The sequence below is a fragment of the Chaetura pelagica genome, unplaced genomic scaffold, assembly GCF_000747805.2.
Source record: "Chaetura pelagica isolate M959 unplaced genomic scaffold, ChaPel_1.0 scaffold120, whole genome shotgun sequence".
Lineage (NCBI taxonomy): Eukaryota > Metazoa > Chordata > Aves > Apodiformes > Apodidae > Chaetura > Chaetura pelagica.
Genome location: NW_009951952.1, coordinates 284,664 through 301,751, shown reverse-complemented (window position 1 = coordinate 301,751; position 17,088 = coordinate 284,664). Strand labels below are relative to the sequence as shown.

At 41.2% G+C, this 17,088-nt stretch overlaps 2 protein-coding genes across 2 annotated transcripts in view; one reads left to right on the top strand and one right to left on the bottom strand.

Annotated features, from left to right (window-relative positions):
* Positions 1-6,124, top strand: part of LOC104389786 (rap1 GTPase-activating protein 1-like) — a 35,992-nt gene extending 29,868 nt beyond the window's left edge. The window contains 4 exon segments of the mRNA XM_009998830.1: positions 1,865-1,991; positions 2,080-2,182; positions 5,862-5,947; positions 6,092-6,124. Coding sequence (XP_009997132.1) covers positions 1,865-1,991; positions 2,080-2,182; positions 5,862-5,947; positions 6,092-6,124 — 349 coding nt within the window.
* Positions 6,125-9,861: 3,737 nt separating this feature from the next.
* The window catches only part of GSTK1 (glutathione S-transferase kappa 1), a 9,609-nt gene continuing 2,382 nt past the window's right edge, over positions 9,862-17,088 (bottom strand). The window contains exons 2-8 of the mRNA XM_009998818.1: positions 16,538-16,619; positions 15,527-15,655; positions 15,042-15,142; positions 14,596-14,631; positions 11,795-11,911; positions 11,194-11,287; positions 9,862-9,911 (exon numbers count right to left, since the gene is read on the bottom strand). Of these exons, the coding sequence (XP_009997120.1) occupies positions 9,862-9,911; positions 11,194-11,287; positions 11,795-11,911; positions 14,596-14,631; positions 15,042-15,142; positions 15,527-15,655; positions 16,538-16,619 (609 nt within the window). The remainder of the gene's footprint in view (positions 9,912-11,193; positions 11,288-11,794; positions 11,912-14,595; positions 14,632-15,041; positions 15,143-15,526; positions 15,656-16,537; positions 16,620-17,088) is intronic.

The following is a 17,088-nucleotide window of genomic DNA, read 5'->3' as shown; positions in this document are numbered from 1 at the left end:
AATTCAAGCACTATACTGTGTATGTCCAAATCCTAGGAAAAGTACATAGGTTTTTTGTGTGTTTTCCCTCCTCAGACACATCTGAGTGGGGACATCAAGCCAATCAGGAATGGACCGGGTGCTACTCAGTCATTGGTTATCTCACTGACGATACTGGCAAGACTTTTGGGGTGAAGTGAGAATCCTGGCTAAGAGGAGCATGAACTTAGAGGACCTCAAGGACTGTGGAGAGACCAAGTGGCACCAAGTAACGCTCCCCTGGCAGTTCCTGGAGCAGGAATCCTTGGAAAGGGAGATGGACAGATAGCTCCTATTGGAGCATTTTAGCTCTATGTCCTTCCCATTGCCCAGTCAGCAGCCACTGAACCAGCCTCTACTGAGGTGGGGAAGGAGGCCACCTGGAGTGTGCCTCCTTCTCTTCCTCTCCCCTCAGATGAGTGAGAAGAGAACAGCTTGGAGCACAGAAGGCAAGAGAAGAACACATTTCCATCTCTATCTCTAGTGCCTTTGGATGACATAGGTCAGGAAGTGCAGTGCAAAGAATGAGGATGGAGAAACTTGCTGAGGAAGGATGCTGAGAAGGAGACATTTTGTGGAAATCTAGGTCCCAGCTCACTTGGATCCAGCTTATTGGTTTGCTCTGCCAAGGGAGAAGCATGTTTGCATTCTTTTCCTCCAAATGATATTTCTTATCTCTTGAGGAATATCTTGGCCTACGTTGGTCCTATCTTCACTGTTCTCCCTGTTGCATGCTGACATGTAATGTGCCTGGGATTTTAGGTTTCATTACTGCTTGTAGGCCAAGACTGGCCACATTTTGCAGTGTTTCTGAAGGAATAAATATATTTAGTATGTTAAAGATGTCCTCTCTTTCTTGCCTTTCTTAGTTTTTTAGGTTTTCTTAACATTATTAAGCACTTCATCTCTCTCTTACTAGCTGGTCTCCTGTGCAGGCAGTATTTCAACATAAATGTTAGCCTTACATGCACAGCACACCTTCCACTATGTAAGCACATCAGCCTCATGGACTGTTCTTTCTCCTAGATGACTGCAAGCAGTGGATCTCAAATTCTGAGCTGGAAGAAGCTGACCTTACGGGTCTTGGCAGATATGAAACATGCACCAGGCTACCCCAATGTCTGTAACATTTCAGAGAGTGGTCCACTGGTGGTCCAGTGGCCCAGTACAGTTTGCTTTGAATGTTCTGTTTTTAATGATCCTGTGGGAACTACAAGTCTAGAGGGATGGACCTACTGGAGCCAGTCTAATGGCACATACAAAATCACCAGAATGGGTATCCAGACCTAGGTGTGTTCCTGTCTGTAAGTGGGAGGATTCTGACATACCCATGCAAGAACTTGGCACTTGGTCCTCAATAGTTGGGCACTGAGACAACCTCCCTATTGCTTCGTTAAACTTTCTTAGTTAACTATTCTATAATGCTGGTTAATGTCTATATGCTTTTCTGACTCCTCCTGTTACAACTCTCCAGAAACACAGTGGCAACAGTTTATAAGCTCTATGACATGAAAAAATATGCTTTTATAGTCCCTTGTACTGGCTGGAATTTCCCATAAGACCAAACATGATGAGAGTGGCTGGGGTAATGGGTGGCCTAGGCTGGGTAGTGCCTTCCCCTTATACTCAGTTTAACACCTCATAGTGTTTTATGTAGGCTCCTAAAATCTCAGATCTCCAAAACGAAGGCATCTGTTTATTTTAATGAATGTCAAGAAGTAAACAGTGCTTAAATACAGGTGGTTTGACTCACTCTGCTTTCTGACTGCTATGTAATAAAGCTATGTCACAAAACTTGCAAACGTGTAATAAAAGCATGATGATGTTGAATGCTTGCATTTCACAGAATTATCAGGAGTCAGACCTCAGGTTAATGTGTGATGCAGCCATTCTCATATTCTTCATCCAGTGTAAGCAGTTGTTGTAGTGGTTTGAGGGAAAATGAAACATCTGAGGAAGAGGAGAATGACAGGGTAGGTGTATGATCTTTAACAAACAGAGGCTACAATCCCTGATTTTACCAAGTGCATTATTAAAACACCTCTTCTTTGCCCTCCCCAGGAGCTGATGTGCTCTCTCAAGGGCCTTCCAAAACAGGATTCAGTGGTTCAGAGTATGTGGCTGGATGACAGTGACTGCACACTCAGTACTTCCAGCTTGCCAGGTAAAAAAGAAAGAAAAAAAGAAAATATCCTCTGTGCTTCTAGAAGCATATGAGAAGTATCTGTTGTTGAGGTGCCCTGTTAGCTCCCCTGATCTCAGGCCCTGTTTGCAGTTGTGTTTCACTTTGTTAAAATGAACTGGATTGAATGGAAGCATTTCTTGTTGAACATCAGTCTAAAGCTACAATTATGGAAAATTTATATCTGTTTCAGTCTGTTTCTAGGAACAAGGCTGAAGGGGATGAGTAAGTTTTGGGAAATCGTGATTGAAAGGACTAAGCTTTGGAGACTGGAAAGTCACTGGAGACTGTGGAAGGCAAAATTTAACATTTGTCTCTAAGAGATTCTGGAATAGGAGCAGGTTGAGATGGTAAGAGGTACTAGAGATTACATGAATGGCAAGGAAGAGAGCTGGTTGGAAGGAGCAGTGAACTCTTTATAGGAATTGTGTGAAAAGGGATTTTTGAAAAAGATTACAAGGGTCAGAAAGTGGAGCCTATTTTCTTTGAAGACAGAGTTAGGTCTCAGTATCTGGAGCAGCCCTGTCTGAGATATAAAGACTGGCCATCAGATCCTTGCTTAAAATTGCCTGTATCTTAGCAACAGCAATAAAGATGCAAAACTGTGAGATGTTCTGCAGAGACCTCTGTTCTTAGAGGTTCTGTAAGATTTCTCTGCTTCTGCAGAACAACTCTTTGAGTTGTTCAAACAAGCATGAATGTTTGTATGCTTTGAGGTATGACAAAACCTAAAGGGCTGGTATTTAAATGCTGGAAGAACAGGAAAAGTCAGTGGAGTTATTGGTTATGCAGAGGAAGAAAAGAGCCATGCCATATTCCATAATTAGGAAGTGAGGTGCTATAAACAGAGCTTGCCTGTCCTGGGGGAGAGACATAAAGATGTTGAATGGGGTGACATGAAAAAGCAGCATGTCAGGAACCTTTACAGCAGAAGGTAACTAATGAAGAGCTATTAAGAGGCAGAAGTTGAGAATGAGCTGATGTAGATCCTTGTTTTGAAGGCTAGGAAGAGAGTTCAGTGTCATCAGCTCAGTGCAAGAGTGATAAATAAATACTGTAAGGCCAGGAGGCCCAACACCATGTAGTTGTGCCTCATGGTGTGAGGGTTTTCACTGTATCACCATAGCATTGTCCAGACTATCTTTTCCACAGGTCTGTGATTATTCTGATCGGGCCACAGCTCCCCTCACAAATATTTGAGCCTTATTCACTCCTGTTGCCTTTGTGGCACTGCACTGAGACAAAGCAGGTGTGAAATGTGATTTCCTGTCAAAAGTGAATGAACAGCTTGTGTTTATTTGTGATGAGAAATAGTAATGGGAGCAGAAAATTATTGTAAATGCAAACTGATTTGTTTTGCTTGAGTGTCAGAAATTGTCTACTGTCATCAAGTAAAAGAAACATTTCCTTTTTGATCTTGGTTCCCCTCTCATTTTTCCAAGAGTGCTCCCAGGCACAGACATAATAAAGTGTTGTTTTCAACAGTGCTGTTATGCCTCCCCTGCCATGGCCTGTAGCTTATTCCAAGTGTGATCTTTCCACGAATCCACTTCACACTCCCATCTACCTGCACCATATAAAGCCCCTTGGAAGTGATCGGGTTCTCTGTCCTTTTACCCATCTACTCAATTGTGCAAAATTTTATTCTCGTATTCTTTTTCTTGCCAGAAAATCCCACTGGAACCTAGTGCTGTAGCTGAGCTACAAAAGTTCAGAATCATATCCAAGTGCTAGATTTATAGTACAGGCCCAGCTTGTTCTGAACTCCCAGCTTTCCTTGTTAGGGAAAAGCTGCTGACTCAATATTATCTCCAGTAGGAGAGTGCTACGTTATTCAGTATAGCTGTTCCCCTTTTGTTATGGATATTGGAAGTAGGGATGCTTTCCAGTGGCCTCTGCTACTCATTCCAGGTAGTTTCCCTATCTGCTGACTCCTTACTGTCTCACAGATATACACATCATTAATGTATAATGCTATACCATATTTACTCTTGCATCTTCAGTGCAGAGATTTATTTTTTTAAATAATTATACAAAGGTTCACCAACAAGAATGCAGGTTTGTATATGGACTTCTGATTTATGCCAAGAGAGCCATAGTTAAAAGGGATAAACATAGTGGATACTTTTCTGACTAGTTGAAACCAGTTTACCTAATCAGGAGACTAGAGATTCACTGTTGAGTGCCATTGCTGATTGCAGTAAGAAAGCTTGATCATGGAACCATCCACGCCATTTAGAATGTGTTTGTGGTAATATATAAATGGGTAGAGAAGAAGGAATTAAGTGTTATGTCTGTGTGTGAGTTACATGAGGCAGTAGAGTTGATCCTGTATTTTCTAAGCATGAAGTGAAATCTTATTCTCAGGAATTTCAAAGGTTTTGAAATGTTATTTTCCAGAAATTCTGACAGTTCTTGAGCTAGAAAAAGGATATGATTAAGAGCAGTTCGTGCTAAAAAATTAGGAAAAAAACAGGGATGATATATTTATTTTGATTTTTGTGAATACTTAAAAGTTTTCTATTCATGTATTATAGCCAGGCCTGACAGAAGACTAATTAACAAGAGATCAAGAGTGGCAATACAAGATAATGTTCCTAGACAAAATTACATTTAAATGAACATTGGTAATTTGGGTTATCTATGCAACAGGGAAGATCTGTAATTATCCATAACCAACCATGCCTGGTTAACTGAAGAAATACCAGAGTTAAGCGTAACTAAAATCAAAGAAAACACCTTAGCACAGAGAGGCATCTGGGTGTAAAACATTAATGTACTGTGTACAATCAGACTGAACATTTTGGATGCCCCTTATTCTGAATGATTCTAGAATTCCTAACCCATTTACACATTCTTGGATACTCCAATTGTCACTTAGATTGTGAGAGCAAAGCTACAGAAAATAAAAAAATACATGGCAGCACTCTATGGTCATTATGCTACCAGAGCTAGATAAAAACATAGACAACTACCATTGCCAAAGCTCCTATTTTCTGAGTTGGCTTTAAAGCACCAAAATGTCTCATATACCAGTGCATATCACATGAGGCAGAGGTGACTTCCCCCTTAGCCTCAAGGCCAGGATATAAATTGAACTATAACTGTCCTTAAAACTTTCTTTAAGACACTTCTAGGTTACTTAATATACATAGTTGTTTTAGATGTGTTTTTCTTTCAGTTGCTTGGTCTTTTAGTCACTACCTACAAACATACATCATAATTCAATTTCAAAGTACTGGAGCTGGGATATAAACAAAATGGGGAAGAGCCCTAGTATTGCAAACTCATGTTGTTTAAAGCCACAGTTCAGAAATAAATGGCAGTGATTTACCAGTTTCATTTTTAAACCTCAGAGTTTTAAGTTACATCATGAAACTGGCAAAAGGGATTGTCTGCCTTTGCAAAACTGCTGAAACACAGGTGGAATTAGTCGTCAAATTCAGTAGCTTTTTTAATGAAATGAAAGCCAAGTAGCACTTTCCTTTTTTTTTTTTTTAGCTAGAATGGGAGGTAGGTCATGGTAACCTTAGTCAAGTAGGGTATAGATCCATTCTTTTCACTCTTATCTGTGAAGTCTGGGGTGAAAAGAGCTGTGTGTGCAGCTTCTGGGAGATCTTTTGATTATTTCTTTATTGTTCTGTGCTTGGTTCCCTTCTAGGAAGCAGGTTGCTTCCTTTCAGCAGTGTAGCTGGCTCCACTGGAAAAGGAAAAGGCAGCAAAGCAGATGCTCAGCACCATAATCCAGTAAGTGCTTTAAGAGTATGTTTCCTTCTCGCTTTCACAGAGGTAAGGCTGGGAGAAAAGAGACTTCATTTAGGAGGCTTTGCTTGCTGAGGCTTGAAAAGACAAGAAAGGGCAATAGGATTAGAGAACTGCCTTGTTCTGCAGGCCTCTGTTTTGTGCTGTGTGCAAGGTCACTGAAGGCAGGCCCCTGGGCCATCTGGCCTCACTGAAAGATGGCAGTAGATACTGTACAGCTTCACAGTGAATACAGCTGATCCTCTACCTTCTTCCCCAGATGATCTTCCATAGCCACTGGCCTGTTTTATCTACATAAAATCTGCCTTTCTTGGTTGCCTGCCCCCTCTCAGGGAACTGCATTTCCCAGTGAGATGCTTCTCTTTGCCCTAATCAAAGCTCAGTTTTGTTTTCTTCTTTTCTTTCATTATTCAGTTTCCTTTGCTCAGATGCCACCTGGCTTTCTCTGCACCTGCCCTCTGCTTCCTATGGTTTCTTTATTTTACTGAACCACTTTTTTTTTTTCCTCATCTTGTGACTTCGTGCCTATCTCTATGCTTGTTTGCTTTCAGCCTAATATTGGTGGGACTTACTTCTCCATGCCTGCTTCATAAATTTTCCAGAAATGGGAAGTGGGGCTGGACCTCCTGGTGAGAAGTCTATAATAAAGCAAAGGGGAACACAACTGCAGGGTTATTCCCTGGAGTTCATAGTCCAGTTTTGCCTGCATCTTAAGAGTTTCTCCTTCAGTTCAAAGTCACTCTCCTTACCCAGTATCTTCTGGCTTGACACCAAATAGCACGCTACCTTAAAAGTGATGTAGATGTCAGGCTCCCAGGAACTAGTTTGGTGTGTAGCTAAGTAGAAGCAGCGTCATCTTTATGGAAGAAAAAAATCTTCTAGCTATTCCTAAATAACTGGCAGTTCTTGTTAGTGCTTAGCATCTACCCCCAGGCCTGGAAAAAGACACGACAGTTTTAAAAATCCTCAATGTTTTTTCAAGTAATGCTCAGCTTTCAGTTGCCCTGCCACCTGGTGGGATCCCGGGAAGTCAGATCAGCAGTTCAGCTCCATGCGGTGGTGGCCACTGGTGTCGCAACAGTGACATTTACAGAAAGCACACCAGAAAGGGAAGCCAGCTAGAGAAGCTGGCACTCAGCACTGAGACTACTTAAATGCAGGCTGTGCCTAAGATAAGTACTGTGAATGATAGCATGGCTGCCAGCCAGTTGTGCCGCTGGGGAATTCACCGGTTTTAGCTTGTGCTCTCCACCAGGTCTCTGCAACACAGGAAGTTGCCTAAACAAGAGGCAGAACCTCTTCAAAGCTCTGCTTCCCAAACAAGCATTTTAGTTTTTTTTCTCAAAATAGGTATACAGCCAGAATTGAAACAATATGATATAAATGCAAAGGATGTGACCACTTACTAGTGGCTATTTCAGGCAATAAGCAATGTAAGGAAAATCCCAAGTTTGGATTTTCCTTATCTCAGTAGTTTTCAAGTACTGTTTTAGTACCTAAGGCTTTGATCATTTCATTTCCATTGATTTCAAGGGCCTTTAAGATAATTTTGGAAAATATATGGCGGTCTGTAAGATCCAATTCATTTGGTCTATGTGACAAATCAACAACATTCTGTCACAAAGGTTGGGTTTTTTTCAGTCAAAAAGACTGAAAAAAGACTGGTTAAAAAGACTAAGTTTCATGAAACCCTGTCTATCACCACAAGATTATTTCAAGATGTTCTTTGCATTCTCTCCACCAGTTTATTTACTTCCACAAAACAGCATTTTAGTAATTTCTGAGACAGTACTGCCTATGCAAGTGGTCTCCTGTCACTGGGGTGATCTGGCTTTAAATTATATTTCAGGCATCCCGTTTTTATCACAACCTCAGAATCAGTTTGATAGAACAAACTGGACACTAGAAAATTTCTGGGGGGAAATGGTAAAAAATCTGTTTAACATGGCTTCAGGGAATTCAAAGAAACCATGTACATAACTTCCTTGTTATTCTAACTCTCAAATCAATGTAGCCTCTTATATCTCACAAAGATTTCCTTAAGTTCCAGGCTGGATTTGCCCAAAGACTAATGGGTACATTAGTGGAAAGGAGGAAGGAGTTCTAAAATTATAGGGTATTTCCTGAAGAGCTGAACAAGTTTTAAGAAGGAAAAATTGTGGATGGGGCAACAAATGATACTTGCACACTTATAGCTGTAAGAACATGAATAGATTCTTTTTCTGATGCTTTGTTCCAGGATTTGCTGTTCAAGTGAACAAGCATGAACATGCTTTACCTTAAAGTTCAGAAAGAGACAGAAAATGGAATTCCAGCTGCTGCTAGCTCTTCTGATTCCTTCAGCAATGCATCACAGCCAATTGCTAAGAAATCAAGTCTCATACAAATCAAATTAATTCATGTGTGTTATTCCAGTTCAGCTAATACAGGACTAGGTTTAAACTATTTCAGTATAAAATTTCTATCTACTGTAATCAGAGGCGAGAGTGAAAAATGAAGGTTTGGTTTTTATTGTTCTTCCATTTTTCCCTCTGCAGACTAGATGATGGGAAATCTCACATAGCCTTAATCAAATCACTTCTGGATAGGCAGCAATTAGGCCACCCCTGAGGAAGCAAAACAGTCTGGTTCAACTGCCAGCTGAACATCCATGGTATTCCTGCCCCTCTATTCTGCCTTGGTGAGGCCCCACCTGGAATATTGTGTCCAGTTCTGGGCCCCACAGTTCCAGAAGGACAGGGAACTGCTTGGAAGAGTTCAGTGCAGAGCCACAAAGATGACTGAGGGAGTGGAACATCTCCCTGATGAGGAAAGGCTGAAGGAGCTCTCTTTAGTTTGGAGGAGACTGATGGGCGACCTCATCAATGTTTACAAATATGTAAAGGGTGAGTGTCAGGAGGACAGAATCAGGCTTTTTTCAGTGATGTCCAGTGGTAGGACAAGGGGCAATGGGTGCAAACTGGAGCGTAGGATGTTCCATGTTAGTATCAGGGGGTGCAAACTGGAGCATAGGACGTTCCATGTTAGTATCAGGAAAAACGTCTTTCCTGTGAGTGACAGAGCACTGGAACAGGCTGCCCAGAGAGGCTGTGGAGTCTCCTTTGCTGGAGACATTCAAACCCACCTGGACACGTTCCTGTGTGATGTGCTCTGGGTGACCCTGCTCTGGCAGGGGGGTTGGACTGGATGATCTTTTGAGGTCCCTTCCAACCCCTGGGGTTCTGTGATTCACCATTGTCCTCTGAAGACATTACTGTAAAACTAAGATTAATTACAAATACTGCAAGGTCTGGGGCTGATGTCTGAGAAAGCATGTGTCTGGTCATGTCCTCAAATGTCAAGTCACTAAAAAGCAAGGTGTATAAACTGCTGTCCAGGAGGGGAACAGTTCCTTTTGAAACAGCTGATTGGTTCCCTACATTTCACTCTGGGCTTCAACTCTCCTCTCTTCCACTCCTCTCGTGTGCCCTCCAATTGCCATCCTGCAGAGTAAAAGAAGTGTGAATACCTTGTCCTGTGCTTCTATTGTCTGTGTAGTATCTTGGACTTAAAGGAGAATGTGGCCAGCTTCTCTTAGGCTGTATGTTTGTATGTTTCTAAAGGACAAGCAGCAAGATATGAGAAATCCAGAGATCACAGTCCAAGGAACAACAATCTTTAATGTTAATCATTAATTTGTTGAAAGAAAAGAGGCACATTCGTATTGGTAAAGACCTCATCAGACTGATAATACTGGCAAACCTTCCCCTTCTTCATAATTAGAGATGATACTGAACTGTAAAGCTAGCTATTAAGGATGAGAAAACTATCTCTTCATAAAATTGGATACATTCAGATAATCTCTTAAGATTGATCATATTCATACATATTTTCACTCTTATATACCTCCCTGGGACTTTTCACATCTTGGCACTTGGAACTGATGGAACAGGTCCCAGCCATTTTTCACCTGCAAAACAAACCAGCACAACAGAGAAAGTTTAAATTTAATACACAGAAGTGATGGTCCAGTCACATTTCTGCAGTAGGATGACTGTTCCTACTCATATTTCCAAGGGGATGGTATACAAATTTATTTTTATCTCTCTCCTGCTTTTCATGCTTCAGCCAGCTCCAAAAATCCTTCATTCAATGGTCACAACTGAAACTGTACAGAAAAATTATTTTCCTCTGTCACAGATGAGAGATTCTGCAGGTCTGGGGCACTCCACCTGATGAAGCCAATTATTTTTAGGACTCATTTTCTGAGGGGCTGGGGGTAAGGAAGAGCTGTGGAACTCAGAGAAACAGAGAATATTTATTGAAGTCCTTGGAGTTCAGACTAGAAACCAGGCCATAACATTCCAATTAGGATTACTATCACAGTGGGTTTTGGGTATTCATCTTCCTCACTTTCATCTTCATCAAGAGTATTTTTATAGAATCAGAAACTAATCCAGAAAATAAAATAAACCTTAAAAAAATCCCTCCTGTTTAAGCCTATGACTAATTTTAATTTACATTAATTAAGATTTTCTGCTGAAATTTTCCAACAAATGGATCAGAGCTGTGCATAACTTTCTAGTGACAAACTCCCCCAGGTGCCAAATCTTGAGATCAATAGTCAGATGCCCCCTACCTCATGTAAAAGCAGGTGACTAAGTTTTACTAGTTACCACAACCTATTCCATTTCTCTTAAAAATCTAAAATTCTTTTTCTATTAATAGAAAAATTAAAAGAAGGATGATTGACATATGAATTTCTGTTATAAAGCTGTGTGGTTAAGTATTTACATGCTATGGATTGGGGAGTTGTGATAATGTGATTATTATTAGGATGGAACAGGTATAAAATGAAAGTTTAAACTGAAAAAAAAAAAAAAAGCAGTATCAGCCATAGTGTTAATCTTCTCCAAGATCTACTGCCCAGTACCAAAAGGTTAAATTTGAATATTTTGAAAACTAAAAGAGTTTCAGCAGTAATTGCAGTATAGCATGTGTAGCACAAAGCCTTGAAACAAATCAAGAGAGAATGATGAACTGAAATTACTTCATGTTTGGAAAAGGACTACATCTTTGGTCACTCTGACTGTACTGAGATACATTCCAATCAACAGTTTCATCCAATGAGAAGTATATCCAACATTATTTAATATTTGAAAGATACTGGGAGTGTTTTATTTTACTGTATTCCATATTTTATTAAAAGAGGGTGAAAGCATGAAACCAGAAGTCACGTTAGGTACACTCACCTATCATGCTGCCTAGCAGCTCTACACGATCAGAGCCAAAAAAGAGATGAGGTTCCCCATTATAATGTGCCACAACAGCAGGCATCCCAAAGGCCTATTGACACCATAGATGAAAACAAAGAATGTTGTAACAAGAGAAAATTTTGCTAACATATGATCAATCTTCACGAATAAAAAGCAAAAACTTTGGCTTTATTTCATTCCCTTTTTTCAGCATCTTCATTCTTAAACCTGAGTCTAATGGAGCCATCACAAAGCAGGGAACTCTCCAGAGCCTGTATGTTCCTTTTGAAAGAGCAAAAAAACCAACCTGATAAATCCACAGTTCTATGTCAACTATCTCTTAGTACTGGTCCTGTAGCTCCCCATCCTTGCAGTCCAGCTGGAATGAGCTGAACGAGTCAACCTTGTTTTCCCAGATGACAATGCAATAAACTAACCCACAACAGTGAGTTAGCTTTCACATGTTCAGAAAGCAAAGACCACCTCAGAGGGATGGTCTATGTGGTGCTTTCTAATCATCCCCTTCATTGCTCTGCAGTATTCTCAGCAGGGAAGGAATGCTTAGCTGTGATGCTAAATGCTATTGGGAGCATCTCACCCCGTATTTTATTGCTTCCGTTGTTGTCTCTTTCAGTCGGTTCTTCACTGCAGGGGATGAAATCATTTCAAGTAGCTGCTGGGTGACCTCTGATGACAGCCCAGCTTGTCCTGCAACCTGAGAAGAGATAATATAATTAAGAGTACTCTGATATTAAATATTCCAGTTCCTACTATGGTCAGTGTTGTCACTTGAAGTCTATTACCCCAAAAATTACAAAACACCCTTGAAGCACTTCTGGCACAATTGTCATGCTGCATGTCCAACCCATTCATCATTTATTGACTTTCAGATACAAAGTAGAAGGAACATTTTAAACTTCCAAGCCCCAAATCTGCACTTTTATTTTCAGGAGTTCATAAACAGAGAAAAAGAAAAAGGAAAAAAAAGTTTAACCTATGATCCAGTCACTTCTCAGGTAACTTACAGAAATGAAAAAAGGTTGTTCTGAAAAAGAAAATCAGACTGTACAAGCCTGCAAAGACAAAAGCAGTTTGTATGATAAATGTGGCCACATTTACTGCCTAAAAGAGACTGTAACTTGTAGAGGTTAAACAGCTGCTAGTGTTACTACTGTCTCTTTTTAGCCTTCTCCATGCCTCTGCCACACAGGAATGAGATAAAGAAGTCAAAGGTAAAGGTCCAATGTTTACCAGGTAACACTGAAGTTATAAGAATCTATTATAATAAAGTATCTCACAAAAAAAATGTTTACTTCCATGGTATCTACCTGACTGACATGACCTTTTTCTTTTTCTTTAAAAAAATGTTTAAATTAAAAATGCTTTAAGTATTGCCAATCAGTACAGATCAGTATTCCTGCACATGCAGGTGTTAATGATTTTTTCTTTCTTTCTCTGAATCACTTTTTTGTTTGGCATCCACATTTTCATATGCCTTCTCCTACTTCCAGCTCAGGGAGATTAGCTCCTTTTTACTCTGCTTGAGTGGGAGATAAACAAGTGTAGCACTGGAACAGAACAAAATGCTATGTACATTTGGTAGCCACGGTGTTCAGACTGCAATATTTACACAGAGAGATGCAGTATCTGGTCCTTACCATTCTAGGGCAGAAGAGGCATTTAAGTGGCCTTGGGCAAGATTCAAAGACTAAGCATATGGAGTTACTGCTGACTAAAAAAAGAAGTAAAAAATACTAAGGGACTGTATCAAGTAAATAACATTATTTTTTTTCTAATGGATGTATAAAATAAACTCCCTGATAAAGATTCAGATGAAAGGGTTGGGACCCCTCACTCAGCTTTAGCTGGTGTATTTCCACAGAAGAGGAAGGTCTAGTACTTGCTGTAGGGGTGAATTTAGACAGACACAAGCAGATGTGTCCATGAAGGGCAGGTTCTGCTTGATGAACCTAATCTCCTTCTATGACAAGGTGACCCATTTAGTGGATGAGGGCAAGTCTGTGGGTGTAGTCTACCTGGACTTCAGTAAAGTCTTCAGCACTTTCTCACAGCATTCTCCTGGAGAAACTGGCTACATATAGCTTAGGCCAGTGTACTCTTCACTGAGTGAAAAATCAGCTGGCTGGCTGGGCCCAAAGAGTCGTGGTTAAGGGGAGTTAAAAACAGCTGGTGGTAGGTCACAAGTGGTGTTTCCCAGGGATCAGTGTTGAGGCCAGTTCTGTTTAATATCAATGATCTGGATGTGGGGATTGAGTGCTCCCTCAGCTCTTAGCAGATTGACACCTAGTTGGGCAGGAGTGTTTATCTGCCTAAGTGAGTAGAAAGGCTCTACAGAGGGATCCAAATAGGCTGGATGGATGGACTAAGGCCCATTATATGAGGTTTAACAAGGTTAAGTGTCTGGTCCTGTACTTGGGTCACAACGACCCCATGCAGCGCTGCAGGTGTGGGGCGGAGGGGCTGGAGAGCTGCCCAGAGAAAAAGGACCTGGGGGTGCTGGCTGACAGCTGGCTTAACATGAGCCAATAGTGTGCCAAACAGCATCCTGGCCTGCATCAGGAATAGTGTGGCCAGCATTGGTGCCCGTACTTCGCACTGGTGAAACCACACCTTGAGTAGTGTGTCCAGTTTGGGGCACCTCAATATAGGCTGGAGCAGGTCCAAACAAGGGCAACCAAGGTGGAGAAGGGTCTGAGAAACAACCCTAATGGGAAGTGGCCAAGAGAACTGGGACTGTTTAGTCTAAAGAAGAGAAGGCTGAGGGGAAACCTCATTGCTCTCTAAAACTACCTGAAAGGAGCTTGTAACAAGGTGGGGGCTGGTCTCTTCTCCCTAGTAACAAGCGACAGAACAAGAAGAAATGGCCTCAAGTTGCACCAGAGAAGGCTTTCATTGCTTATTAGGAAAAAAAAAAAATCACCAAAAGGGTTATCAGGCACTGGGACAGGCTGCCTAGGAAAGTGGTGGAGTCATCATCCCTGGAGGTATTTAAAAGATTTGAAGATGGCCATGGTTTAGTGGTGGACTTGGCTGTGCCAGGTTAAGGGTTGGACTTTTCCAACAAAACAATTCTATGATTCTACTTTCACTACTGTTAATAAAACAGTACTAACAAATAATTCATTGTTCATCTTGGGTATCTAACCACATGAATTAAGAGAAAAGGATATTCTAGTACTCAATATTATTCTAAGCATGATGAGAAAAAACTCCAAATGGAGCTGCTAAGGAAATAAAATCCCATTTTTTTCTAGCTGAAATTTTCTAAAACTCCAAATGACCATTTGACTAAGCTGTCTTCATGTATATTCAGATGCAAGCCACCAGTAAGATGTAGTATCAGAGATGCAGAAGCACCAACAAAAAGGAAACACTTACAGCCACTATACTGTCCGTCTCACTGATATCTTCATGCTGGTAAAAGAATAAAATAAGTAATTCAGTACTTAAGAACAAAAGCTCATCTCTGGACTTGAAAGCAATTTTTCTAAGAAATCAGAAATAAAAATCAATACTAGTTGCTGGAGAAACTTTCTCAAAGACAGTTTTAAGTCACCTAACATAGGAATGCACAAAGTGCTTTCTTGTATAAACTACTGACCCACTCAGCCCGTAGGACTCACCACACATACCTAAAAGGTGGAAAGTTAAGATGACAATAAGCAAATTTTTTTCTTCTAATGGCTCCTGAACCACCATGACATACATGTTTCCTGCTATGACTTTACATTAGAAAATACTTCCTTTCTCATGCTCAAATTCCACACTGAGACAGGAAGTGTGACAGAGAAAGGATCAAGAAGTTGGCTTCATCAAATACTGACCTGTGACCAAAAACGTGCCCAGAACTCTCTAGAGACAGTTTCCAGGTACTGTGGTTGTGTCATATCAATGGCTGTGAGGAAACGCATGGCCCCAAGAGTGCCTGGTATTAGTGGGAGACACAGGATGAAACAAGGCAAGGGATCAGGAATGGAATCAGGGATCCACAGGATCAAGGAATGGGATCAGGAATCAGATATGGTCTGTAGAAGTCCTACTTAAGAGTAGGATCTTCTCAGTAACAGTCCCCAAGCAGCAAAGCATATGCTGATTCACAGTATCTTCCATGCTAATGTCATTCACAAGCATATTTCTCCAGAGGTTCCTTTTATGGTTAATTTATCTTGCTTAGGAGGAGGCTGTGGACAGGGAATTAATCTTCAGCTTGACACCTCACTAGGAGAGCTTTTAACCAGAACTTTAAGGAGAACTTTAACCAGAAGTGCTAGAGTTGAAAGACACCAGCTAAGTCAAGTCTCTTACTTACTTGTACCAAGGATACGTTTGAAGTCATCTCCTGAAACTTTTAGAGGCACTTGGTAGTATTTTGCCATCCTTTTCATATCCTTCAGCATGTATTCTCCACGCTTTGGCAACATTGCTGGGGGCTTGTTACCTTTCAGGGAGAAGTTCCATTATGAATATTAAAACTCTGTTATAGTAGTACTTGGCAAAAGAAAACTGGACAAATTAGATCTCATGCATCCATGTGCGTAAGGACGAGTTTAATTTCATATTGGCTTCCTGAAACACACACAGCTTTTCCAAAGATAATGCTAAGATTTAAACATAATTTATTTTGGTTTTGCACAGAGCAATTCTTTAAGTTAGCAGAACCAGTTTTAACCAAGGTACAAATGTCCATCAGGGATTTATATTGATTCCGATCAGACTTTTAAGCTAAACAACTACTAATGCATGGGTAATGAAATGTAGAGACTTCTTAATGTCATGATTTATGAGTTATAAAACTCAGTGATTAACTTGTTCTAGTAAGGCCATAAATACTACTTTACGGCATACTGGGACCCATCATGTATGTTACAAACTACAAGCATTCCACAAATTAATTCAGGTTTGAATTCAACACAAAACTTTTAGAAAAACATTCCATATCAAAGTACTGATAGGGCAAGTTGGTTGGAGTCTGAGCAACCTTATCTAGTGGGGCCTGGTTCTAAATGATCTGTAAGGTTCTTTCTAACTCAAACCACCCTATGATTATGATCCTACTTTAGAACTGACAAACTTTGGCATAGACTGTATGTGCCACAAACAGTATAACCATGTGGGTCTGTGTAGTTGCAATGGTATGAAATTCCTCATGGCTGATTTCTCAGTCACTACTGAGCACCACTGTGGTTAATTTGCTATTGGTGCACAAACTTAAGTTTAAAGCTGGCTCTGCAGGCTCTGCACCCACTCGGAGCTTGCCTGCCAGTGTCCTACCAGTGAAGGAGGCATTTCCTTATGGAGCTAACCTCCCTGCACTGCCTACCTGTTTCATGCATTATGCCACCCAGGAAGGCCGGACGGAAGCGCAGATCAATATTCCAGATGTGCCGATACCGACAAAGCACCTGCAGTATAAAATAGCAGTGATGTACTAACAGCTGGAGATGCCTGTGGAGCTGTGTGTAGCTAGGACATAAGCTGAGGCATGAAATAAGGCAACAGAGATAAATCCTTTTCTATTATACTAGTGCTGGGCCTAAAATCATTTTCTGGAGGCTGCCAGAGAACTCTGAACCCAGAGCAACAGGAGCGCGTTCCTACGGTGCCCATACGAGTCTGAGCAGGGGTAAACAAGTAACAGATCAGTCAGGGCCATGAGTGCACACTCCCCCTAACACCAAACCCAGAACCAACTGCTCAGAGGTAGCTCCCAAGCAAGCACAGGCCACGCTGGTATTTCCCACACGCCCTTCGTGTTCCGCACGTGAGCAGGAGCCCAAAACACGCCTGACGAGTGTGACCGCATCAGACCGAGAGGGCAGGGGGAAGGGGAGGCAGGGCAGGGCGGCGGGGCGGGACCAGCTGTCCTTCTGG